This window comes from Suillus bovinus, assembly GCF_016758785.1.
Source record: "Suillus bovinus strain UH-Sbo-P2 chromosome Unknown EDB93scaffold_1, whole genome shotgun sequence".
NCBI classification, from domain to species: domain Eukaryota; kingdom Fungi; phylum Basidiomycota; class Agaricomycetes; order Boletales; family Suillaceae; genus Suillus; species Suillus bovinus.
In genome coordinates, this window is record NW_024542057.1 from 491,842 (window position 1) to 516,785 (window position 24,944).

General features: G+C 47.7%; 12 protein-coding genes across 12 annotated transcripts; 3 read left to right on the forward strand and 9 right to left on the reverse strand.

Annotated features, from left to right (window-relative positions):
• Positions 1-93: 93 nt before the first annotated feature.
• Positions 94-3,519, reverse strand: EDB93DRAFT_1111841 (armadillo-type protein). The gene is made up of 9 exons (XM_041448108.1): positions 3,368-3,519; positions 3,203-3,295; positions 2,873-3,151; positions 2,734-2,824; positions 1,673-2,682; positions 1,387-1,621; positions 925-1,338; positions 414-873; positions 94-351 (listed from the first exon to the last, which is right to left on the reverse strand). The coding sequence occupies exons 1-9, from the start codon at positions 3,488-3,490 to the stop codon at positions 240-242; spliced, it is 2,817 nt and encodes a 938-aa protein (XP_041313494.1). The 5' UTR covers positions 3,491-3,519; the 3' UTR covers positions 94-239.
• Positions 3,506-5,631, reverse strand: EDB93DRAFT_1196310 (Septin-domain-containing protein). Its single transcript, XM_041450890.1, has 8 exons — positions 5,328-5,631; positions 5,143-5,271; positions 5,012-5,093; positions 4,824-4,958; positions 4,647-4,764; positions 4,230-4,597; positions 3,930-4,176; positions 3,506-3,879 (listed from the first exon to the last, which is right to left on the reverse strand). Exons 1-8 carry the CDS (start codon positions 5,542-5,544, stop codon positions 3,853-3,855), a joined length of 1,323 nt encoding a protein of 440 aa, XP_041313495.1. The 5' UTR covers positions 5,545-5,631; the 3' UTR covers positions 3,506-3,852.
• Positions 5,632-5,858: 227 nt separating this feature from the next.
• EDB93DRAFT_14598 (uncharacterized protein) lies at positions 5,859-6,955 on the reverse strand. The gene has a single exon (XM_041455513.1). The coding sequence runs from the start codon at positions 6,520-6,522 to the stop codon at positions 5,878-5,880; it is 645 nt and encodes a 214-aa protein (XP_041313496.1). The 5' UTR covers positions 6,523-6,955; the 3' UTR covers positions 5,859-5,877.
• On the reverse strand, positions 6,725-8,376 carry EDB93DRAFT_14446 (carbon-nitrogen hydrolase). Its single transcript, XM_041455504.1, has 5 exons — positions 7,949-8,376; positions 7,500-7,892; positions 7,426-7,445; positions 7,010-7,372; positions 6,725-6,959 (listed from the first exon to the last, which is right to left on the reverse strand). Exons 1-5 carry the CDS (start codon positions 8,089-8,091, stop codon positions 6,928-6,930), a joined length of 951 nt encoding a protein of 316 aa, XP_041313497.1. The 5' UTR covers positions 8,092-8,376; the 3' UTR covers positions 6,725-6,927.
• On the reverse strand, positions 8,223-9,019 carry EDB93DRAFT_1074216 (mitochondrial ribosomal subunit protein-domain-containing protein; the record flags this gene model as incomplete). The annotated part of the gene is made up of 3 exons (XM_041445076.1): positions 8,223-8,414; positions 8,463-8,797; positions 8,848-9,019. The coding sequence occupies 3 exons, from the start codon at positions 9,017-9,019 to the stop codon at positions 8,223-8,225; spliced, it is 699 nt and encodes a 232-aa protein (XP_041313498.1).
• Positions 9,020-9,249: 230 nt separating this feature from the next.
• Positions 9,250-9,996, forward strand: EDB93DRAFT_1237057 (DUF866-domain-containing protein; the record flags this gene model as incomplete). Its single annotated transcript, XM_041451373.1, has 6 exons — positions 9,250-9,255; positions 9,308-9,391; positions 9,442-9,498; positions 9,549-9,737; positions 9,794-9,883; positions 9,943-9,996. The coding sequence occupies 6 exons, from the start codon at positions 9,250-9,252 to the stop codon at positions 9,994-9,996; spliced, it is 480 nt and encodes a 159-aa protein (XP_041313499.1).
• Positions 9,997-10,854: 858 nt separating this feature from the next.
• On the forward strand, positions 10,855-12,400 carry EDB93DRAFT_1074079 (kinase-like domain-containing protein; the record flags this gene model as incomplete). Its single annotated transcript, XM_041445068.1, has 6 exons — positions 10,855-11,296; positions 11,344-11,605; positions 11,656-11,797; positions 11,846-12,112; positions 12,169-12,257; positions 12,310-12,400. The coding sequence occupies 6 exons, from the start codon at positions 10,855-10,857 to the stop codon at positions 12,398-12,400; spliced, it is 1,293 nt and encodes a 430-aa protein (XP_041313500.1).
• Positions 12,401-12,902: 502 nt separating this feature from the next.
• EDB93DRAFT_1074505 (kinase-like domain-containing protein) lies at positions 12,903-14,817 on the reverse strand (the record flags this gene model as incomplete). The annotated part of the gene is made up of 6 exons (XM_041445099.1): positions 12,903-12,993; positions 13,042-13,136; positions 13,188-13,457; positions 13,506-13,647; positions 13,697-13,955; positions 14,004-14,817. The coding sequence occupies 6 exons, from the start codon at positions 14,815-14,817 to the stop codon at positions 12,903-12,905; spliced, it is 1,671 nt and encodes a 556-aa protein (XP_041313501.1).
• Positions 14,818-16,132: 1,315 nt separating this feature from the next.
• EDB93DRAFT_14799 (uncharacterized protein) lies at positions 16,133-17,372 on the reverse strand. The gene is made up of 4 exons (XM_041455518.1): positions 17,233-17,372; positions 16,625-17,175; positions 16,420-16,566; positions 16,133-16,361 (listed from the first exon to the last, which is right to left on the reverse strand). Exons 2-4 carry the CDS (start codon positions 17,150-17,152, stop codon positions 16,269-16,271), a joined length of 768 nt encoding a protein of 255 aa, XP_041313502.1. The 5' UTR covers positions 17,153-17,175; positions 17,233-17,372; the 3' UTR covers positions 16,133-16,268.
• A 1,168-nt stretch (positions 17,373-18,540) lies between these two features.
• Positions 18,541-20,313, reverse strand: EDB93DRAFT_1111881 (lish motif-containing protein). The gene is made up of 6 exons (XM_041448109.1): positions 20,271-20,313; positions 19,822-20,217; positions 19,686-19,753; positions 19,334-19,529; positions 18,774-19,145; positions 18,541-18,717 (listed from the first exon to the last, which is right to left on the reverse strand). Exons 2-6 carry the CDS (start codon positions 19,822-19,824, stop codon positions 18,640-18,642), a joined length of 717 nt encoding a protein of 238 aa, XP_041313503.1. The 5' UTR covers positions 19,825-20,217; positions 20,271-20,313; the 3' UTR covers positions 18,541-18,639.
• A 365-nt stretch (positions 20,314-20,678) lies between these two features.
• On the reverse strand, positions 20,679-21,480 carry EDB93DRAFT_1237060 (uncharacterized protein; the record flags this gene model as incomplete). Its single annotated transcript, XM_041451374.1, has 3 exons — positions 20,679-20,743; positions 20,796-21,359; positions 21,420-21,480. 3 exons carry the CDS (start codon positions 21,478-21,480, stop codon positions 20,679-20,681), a joined length of 690 nt encoding a protein of 229 aa, XP_041313504.1.
• Positions 21,481-21,789: 309 nt separating this feature from the next.
• EDB93DRAFT_1237061 (DIL domain-containing protein) lies at positions 21,790-24,887 on the forward strand (the record flags this gene model as incomplete). Its single annotated transcript, XM_041451375.1, has 10 exons — positions 21,790-22,162; positions 22,212-22,609; positions 22,664-22,882; positions 22,933-23,083; positions 23,138-23,611; positions 23,662-23,707; positions 23,761-23,884; positions 23,937-24,011; positions 24,061-24,201; positions 24,252-24,887. 10 exons carry the CDS (start codon positions 21,790-21,792, stop codon positions 24,885-24,887), a joined length of 2,637 nt encoding a protein of 878 aa, XP_041313505.1.
• Between the last annotated feature and the right edge of the window lie 57 nt (positions 24,888-24,944).

The window sequence follows — 24,944 nt, forward strand, 5'->3', positions numbered from 1 at the left end:
GCACTGTGTTCCTGATGTACCTGAATGTTTCGGTGTGTCGTTTCGCAGCATTTCTTGCTGTGTACTCAACGTTCCCTCGGACGTAACGCCGAATGGTGGTAGACACTGGTAACGCATTCGCAAGCTCAAATACTAAACAATTTTGACCATGTACAAAATTCTCATTACAGCTCTGCACATCTTTTCCCTTCACTGAATCTCCGGTCCATGTGAGACGAGAGAGCTTTCCTCATTGGTTCTCACACCTGGTTCAAGGGAGTTACACGTCTACGGTCTCGAGCCTTGCGTGAAGCTCGGTGGAGTGCTAGAATGGAATACTTGACCTTGTCGTATTGGGCGGTGTTCAACGAGCTAATAACGGCCAGCCGACTTCAATACCATAGCCGCCGAAAGCAATTATAAAACACACGCACTTGGTCACGTCCAATAAAAACTGCCGCTTCACTTGGTTCGGGGCACTGGATGGAGGAAGCTGCTGCAAGATAGGTGGCAACCATGCGACCAGCTGCGTAGACCACAGAAGCGCTACGGCGCGGAAAATGGTGACAACAATCGCAGTTGAGTCTTCAGGGAAATCTCCAACAAGACCTGAGAGCATGTAGCCGACAAACTCAAATCCCTCCTTTTCCATGACAGCCTTGATGGCGGAAGAATAAATGGGGAACTTGGGAGGTGGCGATGAGCTAGGAGTAAGACTCTCGTGAGTAAGGATGTCGCGGAAGAGATCTAAGGACGCAAAGACGAGGTCAGAATGAATTAAAGTGAGTGCAGCCATGGTGGCTCTGAATGCCAGTGGAAATGCGCTGGACTGGAAGAATACATCTGGCGCCATCCGTATAAGCTGGAGCAAGAGCTGAACATAATCCTCCAATACTTGTTGAATCAAAGTCAGCTTTTGCCAAGATTGAGACGAAAAAGACTCACCATCAGGGATGTCTCTTGGATCCTTTGATTGTAAGAGGCTAACGACTTTGTTAGTCGTTCTCTCGTACAGGTTTTGAAAGGCATTTCGCAACACTGGGTCCGACTCGTGACCAAACCTCCCTACAAATTTCCCCGAAATCCACAAGAAAGACGAGAAACCGGTTGCCTCGAAGGAAGTCACCATCCGTGACAAGACAGACGATGCAACTGAAAGAGAGCTATCGCCAAACAGCGTAATGCCGTGACGGAGAACGCGAGTGACTCTCTCCGAAGTGTCATAGTCGAACGCAAACTTGGAAATGAAGGTGTCAAAAACCGACCATGCTTCTTGACAGCTGTTCTGACAAGCGGCAGGTAGCTGGTCTCCAAAGGGTCCTACGACATGCAACATGACCTCCAGATTTTCCAAGCCATCTAGGGGACAGGCGTTAGTCGGATGTCAACACGGTTCACGAAACTCACATCCGACTTCCTTGAGTTCTTGTTTGGTTACTGCTGTAGATTTGCTACTTATGGCATGTATTTGAGACAGAATATCAAGCGAAAAGGTTCGCAGGGACTCTGCAGCTTTTTCCATAGACATCGCGGAAATCACGTAAGCGATGGCCTCGTATACTTGCCGCCGGTCATCTTGAACCAGTTTTGTTCCGGTTGTTGTAAGGAAAGTATGCAACGTAGGAAGGAATTCGATCAAATGCTGCAATCGTGTTAATAAAGCAAAATTTGACAACATAGGTGATGGTTTCACCTGTTTACAGTCTTGGCACAAGTACTTCAACGCTTGTCCTGCAGCCGCACTGACTTCGGGGTCAGGATCTTCAAAGCCTGCCGAGATGTACTGTAGTTGATATGCAATGTAGTCCGGGTGACGGTTGATCCATTCGGTGTACCGGGATATGATGAGCAGTGCAGCATAACGAACTCGAGGATGAATCGGAAGAGAGGGAATGAGATCCATTATCTTGGGCACAGCGGTTTCGTCCATGACATCCACTTCAGCACCCATGGAGCGCATAGCGAAAAGAGGGGCCTCGATTTCTTGCCAGGAGATGGACTGTGGGCTACGAGCCAGCGCCATAGTGATAAGCCCGTAAGCAGAAAGGAGACAGGCATCTGCACCAAGAACTAAACAACAGTCCTTGAGAGTATCTCCCATTACATGTCTAAACGAGCGGAAATTATCCGCTTCTTGGCCCGTCATAGAGGCGAGATCGGGAGGGAAGTGCAAATGGCGAATGACGACTCCCATTAACGCCTTGTATGCTTCTCCGAACAGTGGCGAGATCGTTGTTTTCTTGCCTATAGTCTGAGCCAGCCGCATCCAGAAAGGGAAAGTGATGGGCACAATATCGAGGTCGGGGTAGGCTGAGCACTGGCCAATTGCCTCGACGATTGGATAGAATGTATCGGTGTGCTGGAGAATAAGTAACCGGTACGTTTCACCAGCTTCTGCAAAGATCTTTGCGTAGCCTCGAATCTTCTCTGGATCATCCTTCTGATCTTCCAGTCGAGACTTTAAGGCAATGACCCGAGGAACGATGAGTTCAATCACGGGCATATTCTCGTCGATTTCTTGCGTCTCGTGTATCATTTCACAAACGACGTCGACTGCCGAGTCAAAGAGTTCCTCCGAAGCTAGGGCCTCGAATGCAAATGCAAGCAAAGGAGATTTCCCGAAGGCGGGCATATCAATTTCTCCTGCGACTAACCAACTACGAAGGCAATCAAAGATTTGACTTTGAACCGCGTGCGTGACACCTGCAGAATTTTGTAACCAATGTCCTTTGGCAAATAGATAAATAGACCGACCAGTTGCCTGCAAGTACATTGACAGCAGCTGCAATACCTGCTCGGAGTTGTCCGAAAGGAGTTTTGTAGACCTTTCGCGATATTCATCGTCCTGTTGGTATCGTGAAAACCTCCTAAATCTTGATTATGCGCCACTCACAGTCACGGGTATCCTTGTGTTACCCGATACTTCTTCCGGAAGGATAGTCAAAAATTGGAGCAACACAGGAACCGTTGCAGGGTTCGCTCCAAATATCTCGACAATACTCTGTAAAGCATTGTCCCAAGCTGGGAGTTGCAGGGCAAGCCCTGAAAGCGCCAAACACAACTGTGTGATGATGGTCTTCGGACCGCTTTGATATCTCTCCAGCGCAGTGACAAGAGTGTCTCTGAGGGGAAGAAGATTTGATGGGTCTACTTGATGTAGATCATAAGTAACCTGTCGGGGAGACTTCAGTGGCGCACAGGAATGAATCACGGATTGACTAACTTTTGACCTGAAAGTCTGTGCAGCGAATAGCTTGGCCGCTGGGGGTGCATCAGGAGATAGCAGGAGGACGTTACATGTCGACCATGCTTCGGGCTAGGACAGGGCGGATGGACGAAGTCAGATGACCGGATTGGAAGATCGGGCGAAGGGCGAAAGTGCATTTACAGAGTGTTGGAAATCCTGCAGCCAGGAATTCGCATTCTCCAAAGAAGTCTTGTCAGGTGCACGAGTGAACACATTTAATGCGGACAACAGTGCTTGAATATTAGCGGACTGGTTATCAGCCATGATTGAGCTTCGTCGTGGTTCGTGATCAAATCTCATTAAGCTGTGTGGACTCAAGATTATCTGTTTATCAGTATTGACATAGTGGCAACACTGGGTATATCTTCGCGCAGTCATCGCAAAAGTAAAAATCCAATCATCTCCTCGACGTCTTTCAACATCCAGAAACTCCGCATAGGAAGTTGATCATAGTACTAAAAAGGTGGAGGGTAGCCAAACCTGGATATCATTCCAAAAGAGTGTAAAATGTTCGAGGGCGAGGTAACGAGTGAAACGCCAAGGCAATGTACGATAGCAAGAATACTAAATGGCAAACTAGAAGAGGCGAAGGGAGAACAATAAGAAAGTGCCAAGACGAAGGGAATCTACCGCAAGAAGCGACGGTTTTTGGTCTATATGAATGTCAGTTAGTAAACACTCCAGGGTTGGGCTGTTGACTTACAGTATTCTTCTCTGGGGTCAGCGGTCGACCACTCTCGATTCTTCGCTTCTTGTCTTCCAAATCTGCGCGCTGCTTGTCGAGAGCATCCTTCATTTCCTTGTGTCGGGCATAAAGTTCCTCTTCGGACTGCTTCAGCTTCGATTCTTTCTCCTGGACCTTCTGCTGGAACACCATCTTCATCTCAGCCTCCATCTTGGAAAGCTTGGCCTCATGCAGAATACGTTCCTCCTGAATCTTGGCAGAAGGGCTTCGAGAAGATGTCAATCAACTTTCTCCACGAATAACAAAACTAGCACTTACTTGATCTCCCTGAAGACACTAGAATCCTGGGCGACACCCATGCTAAGAAGCTTCTCGCTTCGCCAGTTTTCATATAGCACATCATTCGTGCGCTCCCTAAGCTCCTCCATGTAGGTCCGAACAAGCATCTGGCGAAGCTTAACGAAGTCACAGTGTTCCTCGTTGTCAACTTCGATGACACCCCAAGGGTATGCACGTCCACGGACTTGACGACCATCTTTGGTGTCCACAACATTGTCCGAACCAACGACTGCAAAAGGAATCTTGCTAGCGATCTCCTCGGCCTCAGCGAGGGTTTCCTCATCTTCATTCTCATAGCTGGGTGCCTGGAAGATGTGAATATTGTGGTGAGCAATGTCTGCAAGGATCTGCGTGCAAGGTCAGGCAACAGGAAATGCGGCAGGGAGGCGATTTTACCCTGGCTTTGAAGGCAACAATTTCCTCGTCCGTCAGCGTATCGGCTTTTGCGATGACAGGAATTAGGTTGACTCGGGTGTGCAGGCGACGCATGAATTCAATGTCGAGTTGTTTCAGCCTGTGCGAAGACGGAACGTGTCAGACAGAAGTACAACAAAAGACAACAAAACTGCTCACGAGTGACCTGTGGGCTGAATAAAGTAAAGACAAGCGTGGACACGATTGTCCACGATCTTCTGCCGGTTGACGCGATTCTCCTGCTCTAGATATGAGTCGAAACGCGACTCGATGTCTTCTACAATTGGCCTCCAGCTAGCATTACGTATAGGTAAGATATTCTCAATTTGGCCAAATTTTTTACATACCTGTCGTCATTGTTGACAAAATCGCCAAAACCGGGAGTGTCAACAACAGTTAGATGGAGACGGACGCCGTTCTCTTCAATATCTAAGTACGAGTGTTAATGGCACCTCTCGTGCTGTCATATGAGACTGACCTGCGCCAATGCTTTCAATGGCAACCGTTTTAGGTCGCTCAGCTGAAGGAGGAAGGGGCTCCTTGGGAGGGTATAGAGGCGTGTTGAAGAGGGTATTGATTAGCGTAGACTTTCCCAGACCCGACTCGCCTAGAGAATGGTGAATGTTTGAGGGCAAGTAACTCAGTTGGCATAAAACAACGAACCGACGACCATTGTAGTGAACTGGAAACCTTTCCGGACGCTCTTCCTGTGCACTTGATTTGGAAGGTTGGCAAAACCGACGTAGCCCATGAGCTTTTTGCGAATGACGGGTGAAATGCCAGCGTTGTTAGATTGGGCCAACAACGGACTGGAACCGTTCGCGTAGCCATTTGAAGAAGGCGAAAGGTCATTGGCGCGGGAGTTGTAGGAGTCAGTCATCTGGACGTTGCTGTCAGTGATGAAGGGCTTAAGATGACTAGCAATAAGGTCCAAAATTTACTTTCGGTTGACTGCAAACGAGGAAGGAAAGATGAAGCAAAACACTCGACTTCTTGTCTACAAATGTGTTGCATTTGTTTGGCTTCGGTGGCGCTCTAAATCCGCTTTTCGGTAGACGAGTAGCTCAATTTGAACTGAATCTTCTAGCCGTTAATATCAACCGAGCGCGGTACAGACTAGCCGTTCATGAAAAGGGCGTTTACTGTGCTCCAGGATATACATATTGCCATAACTAACTACAGAAAATATTATGATTATCCAACACTTTCTCATTCACTCCTCTTGCAAGTTGATATACATGTCAAACATCGTCTCCCAATCTCCCTCCCCTGAATTCAAATTCGGTGCGTTCCAGAGAGATGGGGAATACTCCATGTCCGAGGGTGTACTACTTCCCGGCATATGGCAATCCGGATCCGACTCAGAGATGCCCATCCAGGGAGAATTGTCCCGCGCCTGCCAGTGGTAGCTCGGCGTAGAGGCACCTCCGGCTTTCATCAGGAAGACTCGATGTTCTTCCTCGGTTTCCATCCGTTGTAAAATACTCAGAGGCAACGCTTTCTCTTTCAACAGTACACCAGTTCCAAGGGGGTGGTATGAGGGAGCGCTTGGCGTCATCAGCTTCTTCCGTGAGCTGCTTGTCTTTGGTGCCGAGTGTGCAACAGGGTTGGCTCGTGGATCATAGATCGTTCTGCCTCGAATTGCCAAGGCAATGTTGTCCTCGCGTGCCTTGCGCTTGCTAGGGCTAGCTGCCTGCTTTCGGTGGCCAGCAAAGTCCTGCGCATTGAAATTGCGGCTTGGTCTCCGCAGTAGAGAGCTTCGGGACACTCTCGCCGAACTCGCCTTCGCCTGTAAGTGACGCGAGAGAACAGATTGCATGAGCGCAGTGCGTGCATCAGGAGTCTGCGAATTAGACATTATGGAACGTATAGCAAGTAGTGCGAGAATGTTTCGGCTGAAGAGTCTGGCTAATGTTGGACCTGCCGCACCTTAGTGACTTCAAGTGATGAGGGGAGTTGTATTTGTTGCTAGCTTTTATATCATAGTAGTCATGGACGCTTCAGGTGGATTTCTATGCATCACTTTGTGTGTACTGTGGGTGTATGAGAAAGAGGATGTCGCTTTGGTCTTTGTCCTCGTCGGCCACATTAGTACTGAGCCACATGTCGTAGTACAAAGCATAATTAATTGGAGTCATACAGATTCAATATCAATGAAACCTGCTAGTACTGGATATAGATCGACTCGACAGAACACTGGCAGTGGAGATGAAAATAAGAGATTGTTGTTACACTTTCTTGAGCATGAGGCCCCTTGCCTAAATCAAGGCGAGATGTTTGCCTTGAGCTGAAAGACTAATAACAGACCATGAATCGCATCTCAAGTCAAAATGAAGTGATCGTACCATCTGGACGAGAATAGTGCCCCACAGTATCAAGATCAAACTTTCCTCGGACGATATCATCAAGGTCAAGATCTGCAGTCAGGATGTCCTCGGGCTTTCTCGTGGGACCAGCGAGTACTTTTCCCAGAGGGCTGACTATCAAGCTGCCACCGTTGATCATGACATTGTCAGGATTGCGATTACTGGCATCTGCAACTGGATGGTCCGGAGGGTAGTCTTTTTCAGTTGCGAATTGACACGCAGAAAGCACGAAACAACGTCCTTCGAATGCGATATGTCGCATGGAGCTCTCCCAAGTTTCACGCGAGTCAACCGTCGGTACGCAATAGATTTGCGTCCCGAGAGAGTAATAATAAGTTCGCACTGGAGGAAACAAACCGTTTGAGAGGTTTACTCGGATCAATCTCAAGACTCACGCAGAGGCATAAAATTCTCCCTGATGTAACTCTTTTGTCATTTTTAGGTGAGTACGATCAGGTTCGACACTCACCAACATATGGTAGCGGATATCTTCGTCTCGACGGTGCGCGTTGGCTCGACAGATGATTGGAACTTCTTTGTTACAACAGGAAGGGTGCTTCCATCGCCCTGCCCCCATATGAAACGTTCGCATGCTGTTGGCAGTAGTTTTCGATGCTTTGCCACTAAGCCTTCAACGGGGTCGACGAATATGGCGGTACAGTAGAGTGTCCCGAGCTCACGCTCGATGACCCCCATGACTATAAAGACCCCTGTTGCCTTGCTCACTTCTGCGACACGATCTATCGCTGGCGAAGGAATCTCAATTGCCGCGTTATAATACCTGACGAACTCGTCCCTGCCCTCTGAAGTCCTCTCTCCTACGAAGCATAAAAAGGTCGACCATTTCGGATAGCCCCCGATGCTAAGCAAGAGTTACATGCCATAGGCAAGACGACATGCAGACTAAGGTGGACTCACAAGCCTTCGGGAAATACAACGAGCTGCGATCCATCGCGCTCTTTTGCAAGTCTGGTCAGTTTTTCAACTTTGTCCAATGTCTCTGATAGATCGAAACGGGCAGTGCAGGATTGAATCACAGACGCACGAATTTTATTCGCCATGAGGAAGATAGGGAGAAAGACGTGAGGACTTATTCATCGATGGAGCTTATAACATATTTTGGACGATTCGCCATACACTCGTGATCATGATGCCGGACCGATTAACAGCGGCCGTCCAGAGATACAGTCTATTATTGAGATGGCAATATAGAAGATAACACATTTTCTTGACGCTTTGGAAGCCATTCCGTGGGGAAGTCCTTGAGACTTGGACGTAATCCACCTCTGCCTCGAACATGATCACCCTTCTTCGATTTCCGCACTTTAGAATCGAGATGTCGGGTATCCAGTGGTAGCCGTTGATATGGCGCCTCGCCCTCAGCCTGAAAAACTATGAGTATTGATAGTAGCCAACGTCAAACTTGACCTACATTTGCTTCGAGAACCAGCTTATCTAGCGTATCGCTGATCCATTTTAAATTCATGTTGGCCCGCGGAAAGTCCTCGCATGCAATCTTAATAAAACCATGCTTGGCAGCATCCTCATCCGCTGATATACCAGAGTCTCTTGGGGGTTCTGGCATCCACCGCACGCCCGCGAGGAGTTTCGCTCTGTGAAAAGCTACTTCGTTCCGCAGGGGAAGATGCGCGACCGGAACGACAACACTCCGCTTAGCTGTCAACGGATGTTTTTCTCCAGCAAAATCGATAGACCGTATGACGAGGGGTGTAGCGGCAGTGGGAGGGACGAATGGTTTGCGAAACCCTAAGATACGAATGAGTGGATGTCTTTAATTCGGGTCAATCATGGCTGACCTACGAGTTTTGGAATCTCGTGCTCAATTAGTCGCATGTAGTATAACGTCTGTCGCTGCTGACGATGTAATAGGTATCCGGCCACTGGTACATCTAATCCCCCATCTGGCTGAAAGTGCTGAAGTATTTCCTCGTCATCCGCTTTCGACGTCTTGGATATCTTTTTCCGCATGGACACTTGTGTAGTGGCATGGAATTGCCTGGTGACCATTATTGAAGGCAGACCGTGTCGACATGGCGGAAGCAACCACATGTTGGAGTTGACAACTTGGGTGCACCGAAGCTTCCTTGAGTCCAACTGTAAAACCGACCTCAAAAATGGAAGTATGCAAACAAGAACAAACTCTGATCATTCATCGATGAAAGACATGATCCTGAACTTGAAAGATACACTATCCTATCATGGTCGTAAGTCTCTTTCGCTACACCGGAAAGACCTTCATGTGTTGATCCCGAAAAGTTTTTGAAACTGGAAATCAAAGCTGAGCTGGAAAACGTCACAGATCTCGCCCCTTCTGGTGATGATTTCGAGTACTTTTTCAAAGTGATACTTGGTGACCACATCGTGTCTTGTATTCTGAATATCCCGTGCAGGTAGTCTGCAATAGCTGTCAAGAAGAGCACCAGAAGTACGTCACATTGAATAGATTGGTATGTCTGTCCACTCCATGATGATGGAGGATTACATCTTGTTCCTCCAGGAAACACGAAATATCTCGAATAGTAGAGGCTCGGCACACCTCGTTTGGCGTTGTGGTAATTGTAAAAAGGAGAGCTCAGCTAGCTTTGCTGCTGAACCATCAAAACCATACTCCGCTGACTCAAATGGACAATTTGCCACCCTATTGAAGATGGAATGTCGTGGGTTAGAGTTTACAGATTTTGCTCCAGTTTGTATTCTTTTTCCATGGTGCTTCTCCAATCTCATTGCATGAAAATGTTACAGATAGGGCGATGGACATGCCAGGGAGAGACCGGCACCAAATTCTCCGATGTTGATCTTGAAGACGATGACTGGGTCGACTATGACGAGAAGGTAAGGCAGTACTTCATTCTGACTTTACAATCGTGACGATCCACGGAGTCCCACTTCAGGCTAAAGTCGATGTTCGTATTTCAAACATCGAAAGCCGATGGACCAGGGCGTGAATCATGTCATCAGTACATCCATAGCAGGTTCAATATACAGTCTTGTGAAGTACCTCTCAATGTTTCAGTACATCATGATATGATAGATGCGAAAGATAACTTTCGGCTTATAGAAGATTATTTACTATCACTCCTCGGCCTGGATGTGTCTGGTTGGATCAGGAAATTAGGTGCTAGTTTGAGCGTTCCGTATTCCCTTTTTAATTTAATATGAATCTGTATTGTCGTGTTCATAATATTTACCATCACGGGATTCATGGCCAGGCTTGACAATAACTCTTACCCTTGAACATCCATCTTATACAGGATTTCGCGATGAGTTGCATGTAGGACGTGAGTCATACCAGTTCTGCTTTCCAATGCCGAAAGTATGACGTTCAGTGTAGAACGTCGCCCACCGGTGCGTGAGCGAGACTTCGGGATGCAGTGCGAGGGAATCCCTCATGCTCAGACCAATGGAAAGGGGAGTGAAAAAGCATTTGGAGAAGTGGATTGTTGATGCTCGACAAAGGATCATGGAGAATGACTTGGAGATACAGATGCGGTCGGTGAGTCCACTGGATTTATCTCGTGCTGGACCCTGGTGGAGGCAGGATGAATGTTCATGTACCAGTGTTTCGTCGGGCCGCGAAAGGGACAACTACGTCTATGGGAGACTAGGAGCAGTACTTGATGGTGGTTTTGGGTGGAGCAGTTGTTCGGCCCATCATGTTTCAGGACACTGGCGCCAATCAGCTTCACAGCTTCAGGCGATAGGCTGGCCCTCTACGTCTTCCTCTAAATTCCATGACTCTAAGCTCTTACCCTGGTAGGATGATGTATGGTGTCCTGCCAAATTACCCAGCACCATCCAATCCTATGTCTCGACTACGCGGTCCTCGACCGCTTAGGGCAAAAAATAGAGATAAGAGCACTGGCACGCTTGAGGATCACAGCTGGGCGCATCGTCTGCCTCCGGAGGATGTATACGAACCTCTCGAAGAGTTCTTTCCGGAGCATGATCTCGACAAACCCAGTATTGACGATTCTCGTGGAACTTCATCGCCTACTTCCATAGAAGAGACCTACGAAATTCCATATATCGTTGATATAGATAAAGCGCTGGTAAAACCACAGAAGCACGTCCATACTGTTGCGGAGCAGCACAAGAAGCGGATGGATCGCGTTTCCAGGGGTGGCCCATCAGTCGACGTCTGGCGGAAGATGAACACGAATGTATGGGGAAATTGTATCGAGGAAGTCGATACCTCGATGCGGAAGAAGCCGATCCTTGACTCCCAAGCAGGTGGTCCTGGCAGAAGTAAGCTTTCTGACTTACTTTATTGGCTAAGCTCAATTGTTATTCAGTACTCAAATGGGTCCGTGGTGAGCTCATTGCCAAAGGAACGCATGGCCATGTGTATCTCGCTCTAAATGTCACCACGGGTGAGATGATTGCTGTCAAGCAAGTTGAAACCCCCATAGCCGCCAGTACTAGTGACAGAAAAGACAGCCGACAAATGGAATCCTTACAAGCATTCAAAAGGGAGATCGAGACCTTGAAAGATCGAGACCATCCTCACATCGTGCAGTACCTTGGATTCGAAGAGACACCGACGTTCTTGAGCATGTAAGCGCTACAGAAATCATCTTTGATGATATACTTAGTTGTGTTTTCAGTTTCTTAGAATACGTGCCCGGAGGCTCGGTCGGAAGCTGTCTGCGAGATCATGGCAAATTCGACGAGGAAGTTACAAAATCGTTCACGGGACAGATTCTCGAGGGTTTAGAATATCTCCATTCCAAGAACATCATACACCGAGTACGCTTCATCTATAATTGTTTGTTCACACCTCATTCGTTTGCACAGGATATGAAGGCAGACAACATCTTGGTGGAAAAAACGGGGATCTGCAAGATCTCTGACTTTGGAATTTCGAAACGTACCGATCTCATTGAAATGGCTTCTACGGCGATGCAGGGCACAGTTTTTTGGATGGCACCAGAAGCCATACATCCCCCGAACAAAGGCTATAACACTAAAATTGACATATGGAGCTTGGGCTGCGTTGTCCTTGAGATGTGGTCAGGGAAGCGGCCATGGAATGACGATGAAGCTATAACGGTCATGTTCAAGGTTTATTTCTTCGATGTGCCACTTACTGCCTGCGGTCACTCATGAGTTTGCTGCAGGTATACCAGAATAAGCAACCCCCGCCAATACCTTCTAATGTGGTGCTGTCCGATCTTGCAAAAGACTTTAAAGACAGATGTTTCGCAATGTAGGTTTTGTCACTTGTCATCTTGTTTGCTGTGGTCATGGATGATGCTCAGTGATCCGGATGAACGCGCAAACACTGTAGAGCTTCAGCAACATCCGTACTTGAAGCTTCCAGAGGGCTGGGTATTTAACGATTTCAAGTAGGGCCTCATCCAGACATATATGTCGTATTTAAGAAAATGCACCAATTTTCATCTCCCTTCCATCATTATCTCAACCTCGCCGTACCCTTGCCTACTACTGTTTTTCGTGTTATTAATTTCTTGGCTATTGAGGACTCTTTCTGAAAGTTAACTGACAAATTTTCTGAAATGCTTCATAAACTTAATAGCCAATGAGACCGTTTCGGTGGCGCCGATATATCGGATCCTAGACGATGCTAGATCTTGGGAATTTCGTGAACTTCCCAAGGTGCCTTAGGGAACTATCGTTTTCATAAAGGTACTAAACTCCAGTCATACAACTTGGATACGTGAAGCAATTACGTATGAGCACACCCTCCACGAGTACAAAAAATTATAATGGTCACTATAAAACAACATACGAAACAACAAAGGAAGATGCGCGATTGAGACAAATGAGAGTAATGCGATAAGAAATGGGTGATATAGGAAATGATGTTGAAAAATAATGTCCGAATGCGGTCCTACTTAAAATCGTTGAATATCCAGCCCTCTGGAAGTTCCAGGTATGGGTGTAGCTGAAGGTCCGCAGCGCTCGCGCGTTCATCCGGATCACTAAACATTGTTCGTGAGCACAGCTAACAAGACGGTATAAATGACGACACTTGCATTGCGAAACATCTGTCCTTGAAGTCTTTTGCAAGTTCGGACAGTACCACATCGGAGGGTATGGGCGGGGGTTGCTTATTCTGGTATACCTGCAAACCCATGAGAACACCGTACTTTGCGCTATATACGAAGAAACGAACCTTGAACATGACCGTTATAGCTTCATCATCACTCCATGGTCGCTTCCCTGCCCACATCTCAAGGACAACGCAGCCCACGCTCCAAATGTCAATTTTGGAGTTATAACCTTTTTTCTGGGGATGTATGACCTCCGGTGCCATCCAGAACACTGTGCCCTGCATCGCCGTTGAAGCCATTCCATTGATATCGTCAGTACGTTTCGAAATTCCAAAGTCAGAGATCTTGCAAATCCCCGTTTTTTCCACCAAGATGTTGTCTGCCTTCAAATCCTATGCGAAAGAATGAGGTATGAACAAACAATAATAGATGAAGCGTACTCGGTGTATGATGTTCTTGGAATGGAGATATTCTAAACCCTCGAGAATCTGTCCCGTGAACGATTTCGTAACTTCCTCGTCGAATTTGCCATGATCTCGCAGACAGCTTCCGACCGAGCCTCCGGGCACGTATTCTAAGAAACTGAAAACACAACTAAGATATCATCAAAGATAATTTCTGCAGCGCTTACATGCTCAAGAACGTCGGTGTCTCTTCGAATCCAAGGTACTGCACGATGTGAGGATGGTCGAGATCTTTCAAGGTCTCGCTCTCCATTTTGAGTGCCTGTACGAAACTCATCTGACGGTTGTCTTTTCTGTCACTGGCGGTTACGGGAATTTCAACTTGCTTGACGGCAATCATCTCGCCCGTAGTGGCATTGAGGGCAAGATAAACGCGACCATACGTTCCTTTGCCGATCAGTTCACCGCGGACCCATTTAAATATCGCTGAAGTACATTTTAGCTTAGTAAGGTAAAGAAAAGCAGAGAACTCACGCCTAGGACCACCCGCCGGAGAGTCAGGAAGCGTCTTGCTGTAGCTTGCCAACGTCTGCGACGAGGTATCGACTTCTTCGATACGACTGCCCCATAACTTCGTGCTCCTCTTCCGCCAAATGCTGTTGTCGGCCAATGGATCACCCCTAGAGACACGATCTATCCGCTTCTTGTGTTCCTCCGCAACGATACGAATGGACTTCTTTGGTCGCACTAGCCCCTTGTCTCTATCAACAATGTTTGGAATCCCATAGCTATAGTCTATGGCAGTAGGCGATGTTCCGCCAGAATTAGCTTCAATGACAGGTTTGTCGAGATCATGCTCCGGGAAGAACTCTTCGAGCCGATCGTAGACATCCTCTGGAGGAGGACGATGCGCCCAAGTAGACTCTTCAAACGTAGTGCTTTTGTGCCTAGTCTTCGGCGTACGCGGCCGAGGAAGGCGTAGCTGAGGCATGAAACTGGGTGGTGCTGGGAAATTGGCCGGAACACCTCGCGTCATGGTACCGGGTCCGGAGCTTGGGGTTGTGACGTGAAGAGCGGGACGTGGAGGATTAAGATTCTGTTTGGTACCAGGTATGGGAGTCCTAGAGATGTCATTGTTTTCTGACGTAGGTTTACGCGACCACAGATCAGAAGACGCGGTTCCGTAAGTTTCATTAGTGCCAACCCCATCATCCGATGAATCCGACGGTATGAAGCTTCTGAGATCCCATACCAACTTGTCCTTTTCATCCGGACGCAAAGTAGACTCCGTGGCCGTGCTCTCCTGGCTGCCAATACCAGAATCGTTCTTGAAAGTCGGCGGCACCATTGTCCCAGTGGAAGTAAAGGTAAGTCCGCTTGTACTATTTGACGTACTCGGCCGAGAAGTAACGGGGCTACGGGGAGGGGTTTCAGATGGAGGATTGGTACGAGCTGGAGAAACAGCATAAGGACCAGGTCTTAGGGACGACGGAAGGTTGATCCCATAGTTATCCTCTCTGAGGGGATTATCACCAAACCTTGAGGATCCACTGCTGGACTGGGTTTGGTGAGTGGGCCTAAATTCATCACGCTCGCGGTGTACTTCATTGATAGGGTACCGCTGCTGGGAGGGTGAGGCAGAATGTGAGCGCGGGTGTGGTTCCTGAGTGGGTGACAGATAACCAAGAGTGCCGCTCGCTGACGGTTGCTGAGCGCGAGTATATGTAGTGGTATCCACATTTACAATATCGAGCCTGCTTTGAGGAAGTGGTCTAGGTCTGGGTCCCAAATCTAGGGGTCTTGGGTAGGAATTGGTGCCCGAACCGGACGGAGTAGGAAGATGAGGCCGGCTCGGTGAAGTGCGAAGCATAGGTGGCAGAGGATTCTTGAGAAACTCCGAGCTCTTCGCTCTATTGACTGTCCTTGTAGCAGTCGAAGAATCGTTTGGCTTATGAGCGGATATATAGTGTGATGGAACCGGCTTGCCTCCCCCCCCCTTCTGCTTGGTCTGAGAAGGGCGAGGGGAATAATCAGCGTGTGATGGTCTCCTCTTGGTTGAGGGCGAGCGCACCATTCCCGACGACGAGGGTGGAGAAGGCTTCCTGACTACAGATGCCGACTCGCCATCACGGGCAGCTGCAAGTCCTGCATGATCGTCGGAAGTTGTCAATCTTTCGGGTCGATGTTTCATAGCCCGCGTCCGAATGATACCCTTATCCTGCGGTTTTGTCCGTTCCACATCAGCTAGCTCTGCTGCACGCTCAGCGTCGCGAAAAGCTTGATCAACTGTCTCTGCATCTGAGTCTCTCCGCAGGGGGCGTTTGTTGTGGAAATTCTCAAGAATAGGAGTAGAGTGAGAAGAGGGAAGACTCTGTCCATGAGGCGAATCGTAACGATGGCGATCGACGCCTGCTGATTGCGGTGTTTTTGCGGATGCGGGGGAAGGTTGGCGGTCTTCATATCGTGCACTGTGTGGTGGTGACGGTAACATGGTGACGGATGAACTAGGGTGAGGAGGTGGCCTCATCGTACTCCTGTTGTCTGAATCATCGATGTCATCAGATATTACAGACGGTTCATAGCCTGCGTCCGGGGTTAGATCGTCAGAAGATGCGCTCTCCTGCTGAGAAGACTTGGTTGCTCGTCTTGGGACTAAGGGACTGAATACCGGTACGGGGGGTGGGGGCACGGACTTGACTGGCGAGCTTAAGAGTGAAGGATCCTGAACCCTTGCTTGAGAAGGACAAACCAAGAACTTCAAGCTCCCCTCGCTGTCACCTCGATCATGAACCAGCCGAATTAGGTTATCATCTGATAGTGGTTCGCCGATTGCGACTTTGCCGATTTGGGTGCGATAGATGGAGAGCTGTCCACACTGATCTTCATGGGGTACTTTGAGCTACAACAGTACTTGGTCAGGATTAAAATGGAAGGGGAACATTCGGCGCACTTCAGCAAAAATGCGTTCCCAAATAAAAGCTGCGCTGTTTGCATTTGTGATGTCGACAGCTGTATAGGCATGGCAGTCATAGGTTACCATGATGACCCATGTAGGCGGGGGTGGTACAGTCGGCGATGAAGCAGAAGGGGATGGAGACTGAAGTATGAATGTGAGATAACGGTCAGAAGAAAAATAAATGAATAAATCAACTCACATGGAGAGAAATGTCAGAGCCCAGATGTCGATGTGAAGGTCTGCGATGACGCAAGTGAAGGACATCGGCAATCTTCTGGAAACGAGTAGGAGGTTGAGCGGTTTCGGTACGTTCAACGAGTGCTGTACCATCATCAATGGTGATGACTGAATTACTCAAATCTGAATGTGCTGTTTGACCAGGAGTGCTTGGTGGAGGAGTTGATTCGACTGCATTTGAGCTCTGACTCGAAGGAGAGGATAGATTGGGATTTGAACGGGATGGAGGATAGTGGTGTGGCAGACCGGTTGTTGTCAAGGGGGGAGCAGGACGGGGTCTTGGAGGACGAGATGGTGGGGTTGGAATTACTGATGTTGGATGTTGAATCAAGGAAGAGTTAGAATCCTGAGGGTGATGATTAGGATAACGAGGACGTTCATCCTCACTACTGCTAGAGTCGCCTGGATCTGGATTTGATAGAACGAGGACACGACGAGGTCTAGGTGCGGTCGACGACCTAGTGTCCTCTGACATAGAGTAGGAGGGCATTAACAGCTCTCTCCGACGGTTTCCTGATCTGCTTGTAAGTCATTGCTATGATACTGATGGTAGTGGAGAGAGAGTGCTACCTTTGTTTTATTTATCGTAAGGATACTTATAAAGAGTACTGATACTCAGACGATGAGTATGTGTAGGAATGAAGACAGTTCGTCGTAAGCTGTGGTCAAACTTGTCCGTTGGCGCTGGAAAGTGGCATACGACCGTAAAAGCTTACTTAAGCCTCAAGGAAGGCAGGATAAAAAATCAAATCCATCATATATATATGCCGTCAATATCCTCATGGCCGCCATGCATAGTTATGGTGCCTCCTTGCCTTGTTGTTCTTGCCGTTGTTCTTCCAGCTCGCAACCCGGGTTACTCTCACCGTGGCTGAACCGAGTTAGATCATCAGTTACGGTTATTCCACGGACCCGTAATCCTCCCTGATCAAATCATAAATGCTCAAGTCAAGTGAACTGGTATGCCCATATATAGTACAGAATTCTGCTACGACCTGATGATTTATAGAGTTCGTGATCTAATGTGAAGTCAACCGTAATGTTCCTCGGAAATAAGGTCAGCAACTTACGACCTCAGTGCGACTTCCAGATAACTTTGACAAAGCGAGCGACACTAAACATCAAATGAAGGCGTGTAAAAGACGATGCTCCGTGCGAAAATGCTGTACGTGCCTTTGCGCAACAGCCGAGATCTTAGTATGTTCACCAAAGGACTCGCCGACGCACCGTTTGTACCCTAATGCTCTCTCTTCGGGGGTATCATGACTTACCTCGGTACTCTCGATCGGCAAAACAACTCGGAGTCACATATGGTGCTACGCCATCAATAATATGTGCCTTTACACCCTACCGCGGGGGCATTTTTGAAACCTCGGTCATTTAGCGTTTCGATCAAATGACAACGCCTGCAAATTCAGTTGACTATCGCAAGCGTCTTCAGTGGGGGTCAGATGATTTTCAATTGGTTGCTTACTACATCGTGCGATGTACGCAGAGTGGAATATTGTACTGAGGTACTTGCTCGAACATGCTTGCAAATTGATAGAATGTCGTTTGATTAAAGTATAGGACGAGACTACAGAGACGGTAAGTACTTACACGGCTGAAAAGTGAGCAACAAAGTTGTAAACTAGTGTCGTAGCAAGGGGTACATTATGCTTAATCGAGCACGGAGGACGGGTATTTCACTAGCCGGGACGAGTTGGCTGTGTTCTTTGCTGATGCCCAACGTACGATGAAACAAGAGACATGTGTCCTAGCGCTCAGCCTTGGACATTTACCAAGGAAATAGACATAACTCATTGAGCCCCTTCGCATCATCACACGCATGTTCGGGTTACTCTCACCGTATCATTAGTTACGGTCATTCCAAGGGCCCGTAATACTTCCTGTCAGGAAGGATCTCAAATTGGTGCAAACGCTTCATCCATTTCACGCCTCTACTACACGCAGACTCGATACCATACATGTTGTCCCTCATTCTTGCATAATAGAATCATCTGTTGATGTTGCTTCTTTTCTCCCCGTCGCCACTAGTCCTTCTTGAAGATCAATCTAAGGACAGTAAGTTGAGCCAAACCAATCGAACCCGAATATCAAGGCAGACAGACCTTGGGAAAATCTGCACGTTCCGCCAACATCCCCTCACTCCAACACAAAAGCTTCAAAAGCTGCACTAGCTTTACCTCCTTTCCCTGGCTAAGGCTTTCAAGAATTGCAGCATTAACCTCGCCCGCAGTTTTCATCCGCTGTGCGGGCGAAAGAAGTTCGGATATAGCTGTAGGGGCCGAGGATGAAGAGTCGAACGCCAAAAGTGCCATCGTACGTTCCAGCTCCGCAAGAAACTCCGGACTTTCTTCACCTCTAGGCGCAAGTTCGTCTTGTGCAAATTTCAATGCCTCTGTGATACGCCCATGTCGAATGTGCTCGATTAGCTTCTGCTGTTGAAGGTGAAAGTACAGTGCAGGGTTCGTATCCAGGATCTAGAATGCAAAGGGGTAAGAATTCGTCGATTCCACGTGTGAAATAGATCAAGGACGGATCATATTGAAGACTGAAGTTTTGGTTTACAATTCTCATCACCGACTTCCGAAAAAGTCTGAGCGTGGTGCATGAAACGTTTTAATCTTATGTCCCTGATATAAAGGCACGAAAAAAGAATGTGACTCGCCTCAGGATTCAGGTCATTCATGCGGGAAATAGCTTCCTCGATATCCCCCCGTTGCAATGCTTCTCGAATTACCATGCGACTTTCGATACTCTCGAAGTCCACGGGTGGTGGAACATTGGCTTCATCGCTGAATTCTTCTGCGGCAGACTTGTATCCCTCAATAACGAGGTAGTCCATAATAAGTCGGTTCAAGTCACTAACAAGCAAGAATGTTAGAAAATGCTCGGGATACGGCATATAACGAGGATATCAGATAATACATGCAATATCTTGTCTCATCTCAAATTTCAGAGAGATTCCCATCGATGATTTTTCATCTTTTAGGCGCAGAAATTAAAGGACAAACACTCACTCTTTGGTAACCTGAACCTCGCGTAGACGTCTCTCCCACTCTTCTTTACGAATTATGGTCCTCGGAGGCTGAAGTTTAAAGTTTGGCCAACAACCGTAAGAGACATGCTGCACGAATGAAGCTTGAAAACACACACCATGGATGTGACGGGGGTGAAGGTGAAGGGAATTTAAACTCTGCACCACTTCAGGGCAGGTTTGGCAACGTGCCAACCCTCACTGGTTCTAATTTGGCAAGTCAATACATACCCGGTCGAACCCCACATCTTTTTGACTCGTGTATTGTCCTGGAGAGCCCTGTGCAGATAGTACTTATCTAGTACCGTAATGTTCGTGTATCGTTGAGTACTGAGTACTGAGAATCCATAGGCATAGCCATGAATGGCCAAAATAAATACTTCTTGCAAGGTTCATGACTTCAAAATGGAAATGAGTAACCAGCATCACATCGGTGTCCATGGAAAGGAAGGCATGAAAACGACTGCTCAAATGTGAGATCAGACTCAACACCGCATGTAACTTCTGCTGCACCACTTGCAGCGTTGTTTTAGAATTTAATCATTAGCGAATGGAGACTCCAGCTTACACACATGCTGCATCGCATAAATAATATATCCCTTGCCCAAGATCGCGCTTAGTTCTCAAAATATGAACCAAAGGTCTTCCCCATATATGAATGACGCGTGGGTGCATCGATGCTTAACGGTAGACGGAGATGAGACTGAGAATTGTGGCACAAAAAGGGTGGACCATATCATATTGCACGAAATAATTGGTCGTTCTTGGATGCAAAAACGTTACCAGCTGTCGTATGCAATTCGATACTGCTAATACAACGCAAATTCCTGCATTGCGAGCTACGATGAGCAAGGTGTTCGAGCCTACTAGCCCCTGACGAATCATCTGAGCAGATGTCGTGCCAACGTAGGAGCAAAAGTAATGGAGAAACAGCTGACTTCATTCGTCTGTGTAGAGGAGACTAGGTGCAATACGCCTATACTTTTGAGACGATGCCACCTGACCTGATCATGTCGAAGAAATCGTCCTTCCCAATTGTCGCTGTAAAAATTATATGTCACCTCAGGTTTGCCACAGGAATTCAGACACAAACCTGGATTTCCTCTCCCGATAATATTGTCCTTGTGTTTGAACTTTTGTTTTTCTTTCAGCTTCTTGTCCAATAGGGGTGCTGGAAGCGTAGGTTTCCCTGTTCCTCGCAAACCTTTTAACTGTTCGGCAGCGACACCTGCCGCTGCCTGCGATTGCTGAATGGTATTAAAGAGTTTCACCACTTGAGATATTTTCAATGCACGATAGGATAATGCAAACAACATGTACGCACCTCCTCGTTGAGCAACCTTGCGCAAGGAACGTTCACTCTCGCCGCCCCAACCTCCGATAACATCCCGTATGCGTCCTTTATCCGCCTTTTCCTTCTTCTCTATTTGAATCACTTTGTGGGCCTTCAATTCAAGCTTTGCACCATTTTTCTGGCGTGCGATAGAAGGTTTGAGCGATAACGGCAGGTCCGACGGTGCATTGGTGTCAAGCAGGCCTTGCAATGTAGCACCAAATTGCGAGGGCTCTGTTGCCCGCCGCTTTCGTTTTAATGTTTTCTTCGATTTTGTTATTCTTTTATCTGCAATTTCAGCCTCCGTGTCCGGAGAATCGTCGTCTTCTGATGAAGAGGTAGAGGTCGTTGACTGCTGTTCTTCGGCCTCGAGATCATTGTCACTTTGTTCGTGGTCTGCGTCGACATCGCTGTCTTTCGACAGTTTTAGCCGTTTAGCAGACATGATGTGGTTGAAGTTGGATTTGAAATAAAGTCCAATTCTAATTTGGACAACTAGTCACTTTGCTCACACTAGCGCTGAGTTACACGAACATGTTTTAAATTTTGCTTTAACACCATTCTCGCAAGCATCGAGGTCCCACAAACCATTCTTTGTACAGGCGATTGTCACGGAATTTATCTGTCTCGCCTAATCGCGGTCTTTACAAGGAGAAGATAGGTCCCGTTCCAGTCTGGTAGTCGACGCGGTAACCGGCAAACTGCCCTGTTGTTATCAGTGACCCAACAGTAACCCCAACGTTTTATCATAACAATGATCCCCGTATCGCTTGGACCACTGGATTTCTCCCCGGAGCCTGATCTTCATCCTTTGTATCCGAGTTCAAGTGTAATATCCCGCTTGCTGTCACCCGATTCTGGCTTAGCACCCTCCCAGAAGTCTGAACTAGTATCCCATTCACTGTCGCGAGCATGCGTATTCGGGGATCTATCTCTTCTCCAGTATCTTTTGTCTGACCATCAATCACAACCTTATGTCGACCTCAGCACACGCGACGAAGACGGGCTTAGCTTGATCAGTCATGCAATCCTAGGTTTTGGGTCTGAATCGGAGAGGGATGTCGAACGTGAAGAGTGCGTTCGGCTGCTGATTGCCCAAGGAGCTGACGCTACCTCTGCGGATAAAGGCGAGTACATCGGTTCCATCTCACCCAGTTGCTGACATTTCGCTATTAGCCGGCTGGACTGCCCTGCATCACGCCGCAGTTCTTTGTCCCCCTACTCTGGTCTCCCATCTGATGACGCATGGATGCTCCCCTTTCGCAGAAACACATCGACGGTTGACATCGCTGGATATAGTGACTGCTCACACCGTCCTGCCAGGGCGTGATGACATTGCGCTGTTACTCGAAGCAGCAATGCGGAGCCAAGGATGGATGGGAGGCAGGATGGAAGAGAAGCGGAGAGCGTTGGATGAGCAACTTAAACGTAAAGGAAGACAGAAAAGCGTACGCGAGAATATCTCAAAAGTGCTTGGCCTACAGAATCAATGGTGGGATTCTCGCGAGGAAGATGAAGGTTTCTCGTCAGATGATTCTGATGGCGAGGATGATCAACTTGATGAAGAATTGTATGTGAGTTGCATATCCTCTGAAATTCCACTTGCGGTGCCTTACCTTGTTATGGAGACTCCGAAACTAGACTTTACATCTATGCTCGCATGGTCTCCACAAGAACTTTCACATATTTTCGACGCAGTTATCACAACCTCCCATACTTCTGTTCGGAATGCACAACCTGCCATTACTTTATACCTTATGGCGCGTTTTGCATGCTTAACATGTGATCAAACGTGGCTCGAGGATCTTGTACTAGGAGCGACAGATGCAATCGAAGAGAAGTTTTTTGTGTGCATGCTTGTTAATTTTATGCTCTCACCACTAATTAAGTCACTTAGAGCCGTTCAGAAGATATCACTTGTCTTGTATTTTGCCTTTACAACGCCACCATATGGTTACACCTCATGCAATGTGACAACGCTATAAACGAATGTTGTGAAATGTTGGGCTCATTCGAACTCCTCGAGCAAGTGATCAACTCTGTGTTTGGTGAGTTTCATTCAATTTCTTCTAGTCGTGTTTTTGTCCTGACGTCGTCTGAAGTATTCATCATTCGTTACGCTGAGCGTAGGATCGATCAATTACTAGACGCAGCGATACTGGACAGTTCGCCTGTGTCGTCGGGATTTGAATCCGTGCAGTTCGAATCAGAGTGGTCATTCTTGAGGCCGTTTAGCGCCAAGAAGAAGAGTACGACAAGTACTCCAAGTCATGGAACACCCAAGAATAGCACACCATCTTCACCTCCTTTTCTACCGAGTCGTCCTCCATCTCCGTCCCCCTTGTTACTCGGCCCCACGCCTGTCACAGCTAAAGGATTCTCATCGTTGAGACAAACCCTTTCACGCACAAAAACACCTTCGACAGCGTTCAACACGCATTCTGACGTCCCGCAAACAACAGAATTACGCGACATGACTTCATTTTTAACGGCACTGCATTCACTTTTAACTCTTTCGGATGTCAATCCTGTGTTAATGATTCAATTCTGGTCTCAAGTGATGTACTGGACTTCGTGTGGGTGTAATTTCCATTCTTTCTCACTCATAATTGACTCGGGACCTCAGGTGAAATATTTAATCGAATTCTGACTAGGAAAAAGTATCTCTGCCGGTATGTATCTGTTACAAAGGCAGTCTATCATTGTTCACACGTATCGAGCATAGGTCAAAAGCGGTACAGATCGGCATGAATCTGGTTGTGTTGGAAGAGTGGATAGAGGATATGGGTCTACCTCGTGGAATTGCATCCCATCTTACACCTGTACGGGACTTGCTGAATTGGCTTCAGGTGAGGTCTCCGTGCTCTTTACGTTGCCGCCTGCTCAATGTCGCGATCACAGTGTTTGTCATCGATTACGGATTTTTCTAATCTGGTGGCTACCATACAGACAATGAAGAGTATTAACCCATTACAAGCAAGTCATTTGTAAAAATCACGATTTTATACTTACCGCTCAAACCCAGATGCGACGTGCTGTGCGGGACTACAAATATGAAGTTAATGAGGGGAGGATGACGGACGAGTGCATTCAGTATTTGACGCAGCTCCAAAAAGACTGGGAACGCCATCGTGTTAAGATGGGTGTTGAGGCCCTGCGCAAGGAGGTATTGTCCTGATTGTAATCTCTGCTAAGCGAAACTAACTCACCCACTAGATGGGCGAGCGCGAGCGGGAACGTGAGCTTGAAGATAGCATGACGAACGAAGCTAATGCAAGCCTCAACGCATCCTCAGATGTACTTGCCGCCCAGCATAGCATCGACAACTTGTTCGATCGTTCGCATTCACAATCTGAATGGAAGCCAGCTAAAGCACCCCAAGTTCTAGGGGAGCTTCTAGATTCTCGCCATATGCTCCCTCTTTTCCTTCCGTCAGATCCTCGTGTGCTTTCTGCGACGCCCGAAAAACGAGTGGTCAGCGGATATGGTGAAGGAGCAGATGCGCGAACCGCGGCCCACGTTCGGAACACCAGCCAAGCAAGCACCCTTGATGGAGGGGCAATGAAGTGGAGATGTCGTAGTCGAAGAGTACGAAAAGTCGATTTCGAAACACTCCAATGGGTCGACAGGTTCAGGACTAAACCACAGACGTTCCAACTGCCCGTGCATGGAGAAGAGTATGAAGAGACCTACCCATCCACACCGCTATCCGATGGAATAGATGACTTGCACATCGACACTGATGTTCCACATACCGTATCGCACGGTACCCCACTTACTAAGAGACCATCAGCCCGTAGTAGAGGGCGTTCCAGTCTTATTGGGGACCCTGTCATACCAATTTCCTTATGAATCGTCAAACTCATCTGTTCATTCATCTGTCATTGCTTTACCTCCATATTGCACTCG

What these genes read in the sequence shown, in the direction of transcription:
- EDB93DRAFT_1111841 (XM_041448108.1), bottom strand. Translation starts at nt 3,490, where the DNA reads ATGGCTGATAACCAGTCCGCTAATATTCAAGCACTGTTGTCCGCATTA. An exon ending in TGCAGGATTTCCAACACTCT is followed by an intron (nt 3,296 to 3,367) that starts GTAAATGCACTT and finishes GCCCTGTCCTAG; the next exon opens with CCCGAAGCATGGTCGACATG. An exon ending in TCCAAGAGACATCCCTGATG is followed by an intron (nt 874 to 924) that starts GTGAGTCTTTTT and finishes TGATTCAACAAG; the next exon opens with TATTGGAGGATTATGTTCAG.
- EDB93DRAFT_1196310 (XM_041450890.1), bottom strand. Translation starts at nt 5,544, where the DNA reads ATGACTGACTCCTACAACTCCCGCGCCAATGACCTTTCGCCTTCTTCA. An exon ending in GTTCACTACAATGGTCGTCG is followed by an intron (nt 5,272 to 5,327) that starts GTTCGTTGTTTT and finishes ACCATTCTCTAG; the next exon opens with GCGAGTCGGGTCTGGGAAAG. An exon ending in TTTGTCAACAATGACGACAG is followed by an intron (nt 4,959 to 5,011) that starts GTATGTAAAAAA and finishes ACGTAATGCTAG; the next exon opens with CTGGAGGCCAATTGTAGAAG.
- EDB93DRAFT_14598 (XM_041455513.1), bottom strand. Translation starts at nt 6,522, where the DNA reads ATGTCTAATTCGCAGACTCCTGATGCACGCACTGCGCTCATGCAATCT.
- EDB93DRAFT_14446 (XM_041455504.1), bottom strand. Translation starts at nt 8,091, where the DNA reads ATGGCGAATAAAATTCGTGCGTCTGTGATTCAATCCTGCACTGCCCGT. An exon ending in GTTGTATTTCCCGAAGGCTT is followed by an intron (nt 7,893 to 7,948) that starts GTGAGTCCACCT and finishes ACTCTTGCTTAG; the next exon opens with CATCGGGGGCTATCCGAAAT. An exon ending in GGAGAATTTTATGCCTCTGC is followed by an intron (nt 7,373 to 7,425) that starts GTGAGTCTTGAG and finishes TGTTTCCTCCAG; the next exon opens with TGCGAACTTATTATTACTCT.
- EDB93DRAFT_14799 (XM_041455518.1), bottom strand. Translation starts at nt 17,152, where the DNA reads ATGCCCTCCTACTCTATGTCAGAGGACACTAGGTCGTCGACCGCACCT. An exon ending in GCTCTGACATTTCTCTCCAT is followed by an intron (nt 16,567 to 16,624) that starts GTGAGTTGATTT and finishes TTCATACTTCAG; the next exon opens with TCTCCATCCCCTTCTGCTTC. An exon ending in GGGAACGCATTTTTGCTGAA is followed by an intron (nt 16,362 to 16,419) that starts GTGCGCCGAATG and finishes TGTAGCTCAAAG; the next exon opens with TACCCCATGAAGATCAGTGT.
- EDB93DRAFT_1111881 (XM_041448109.1), bottom strand. An exon ending in GAGGTTCAGGTTACCAAAGA is followed by an intron (nt 19,530 to 19,685) that starts GTGAGTGTTTGT and finishes CTTGCTTGTTAG; the next exon opens with TGACTTGAACCGACTTATTA. An exon ending in TGAATGACCTGAATCCTGAG is followed by an intron (nt 19,146 to 19,333) that starts GCGAGTCACATT and finishes TTTGCATTCTAG; the next exon opens with ATCCTGGATACGAACCCTGC.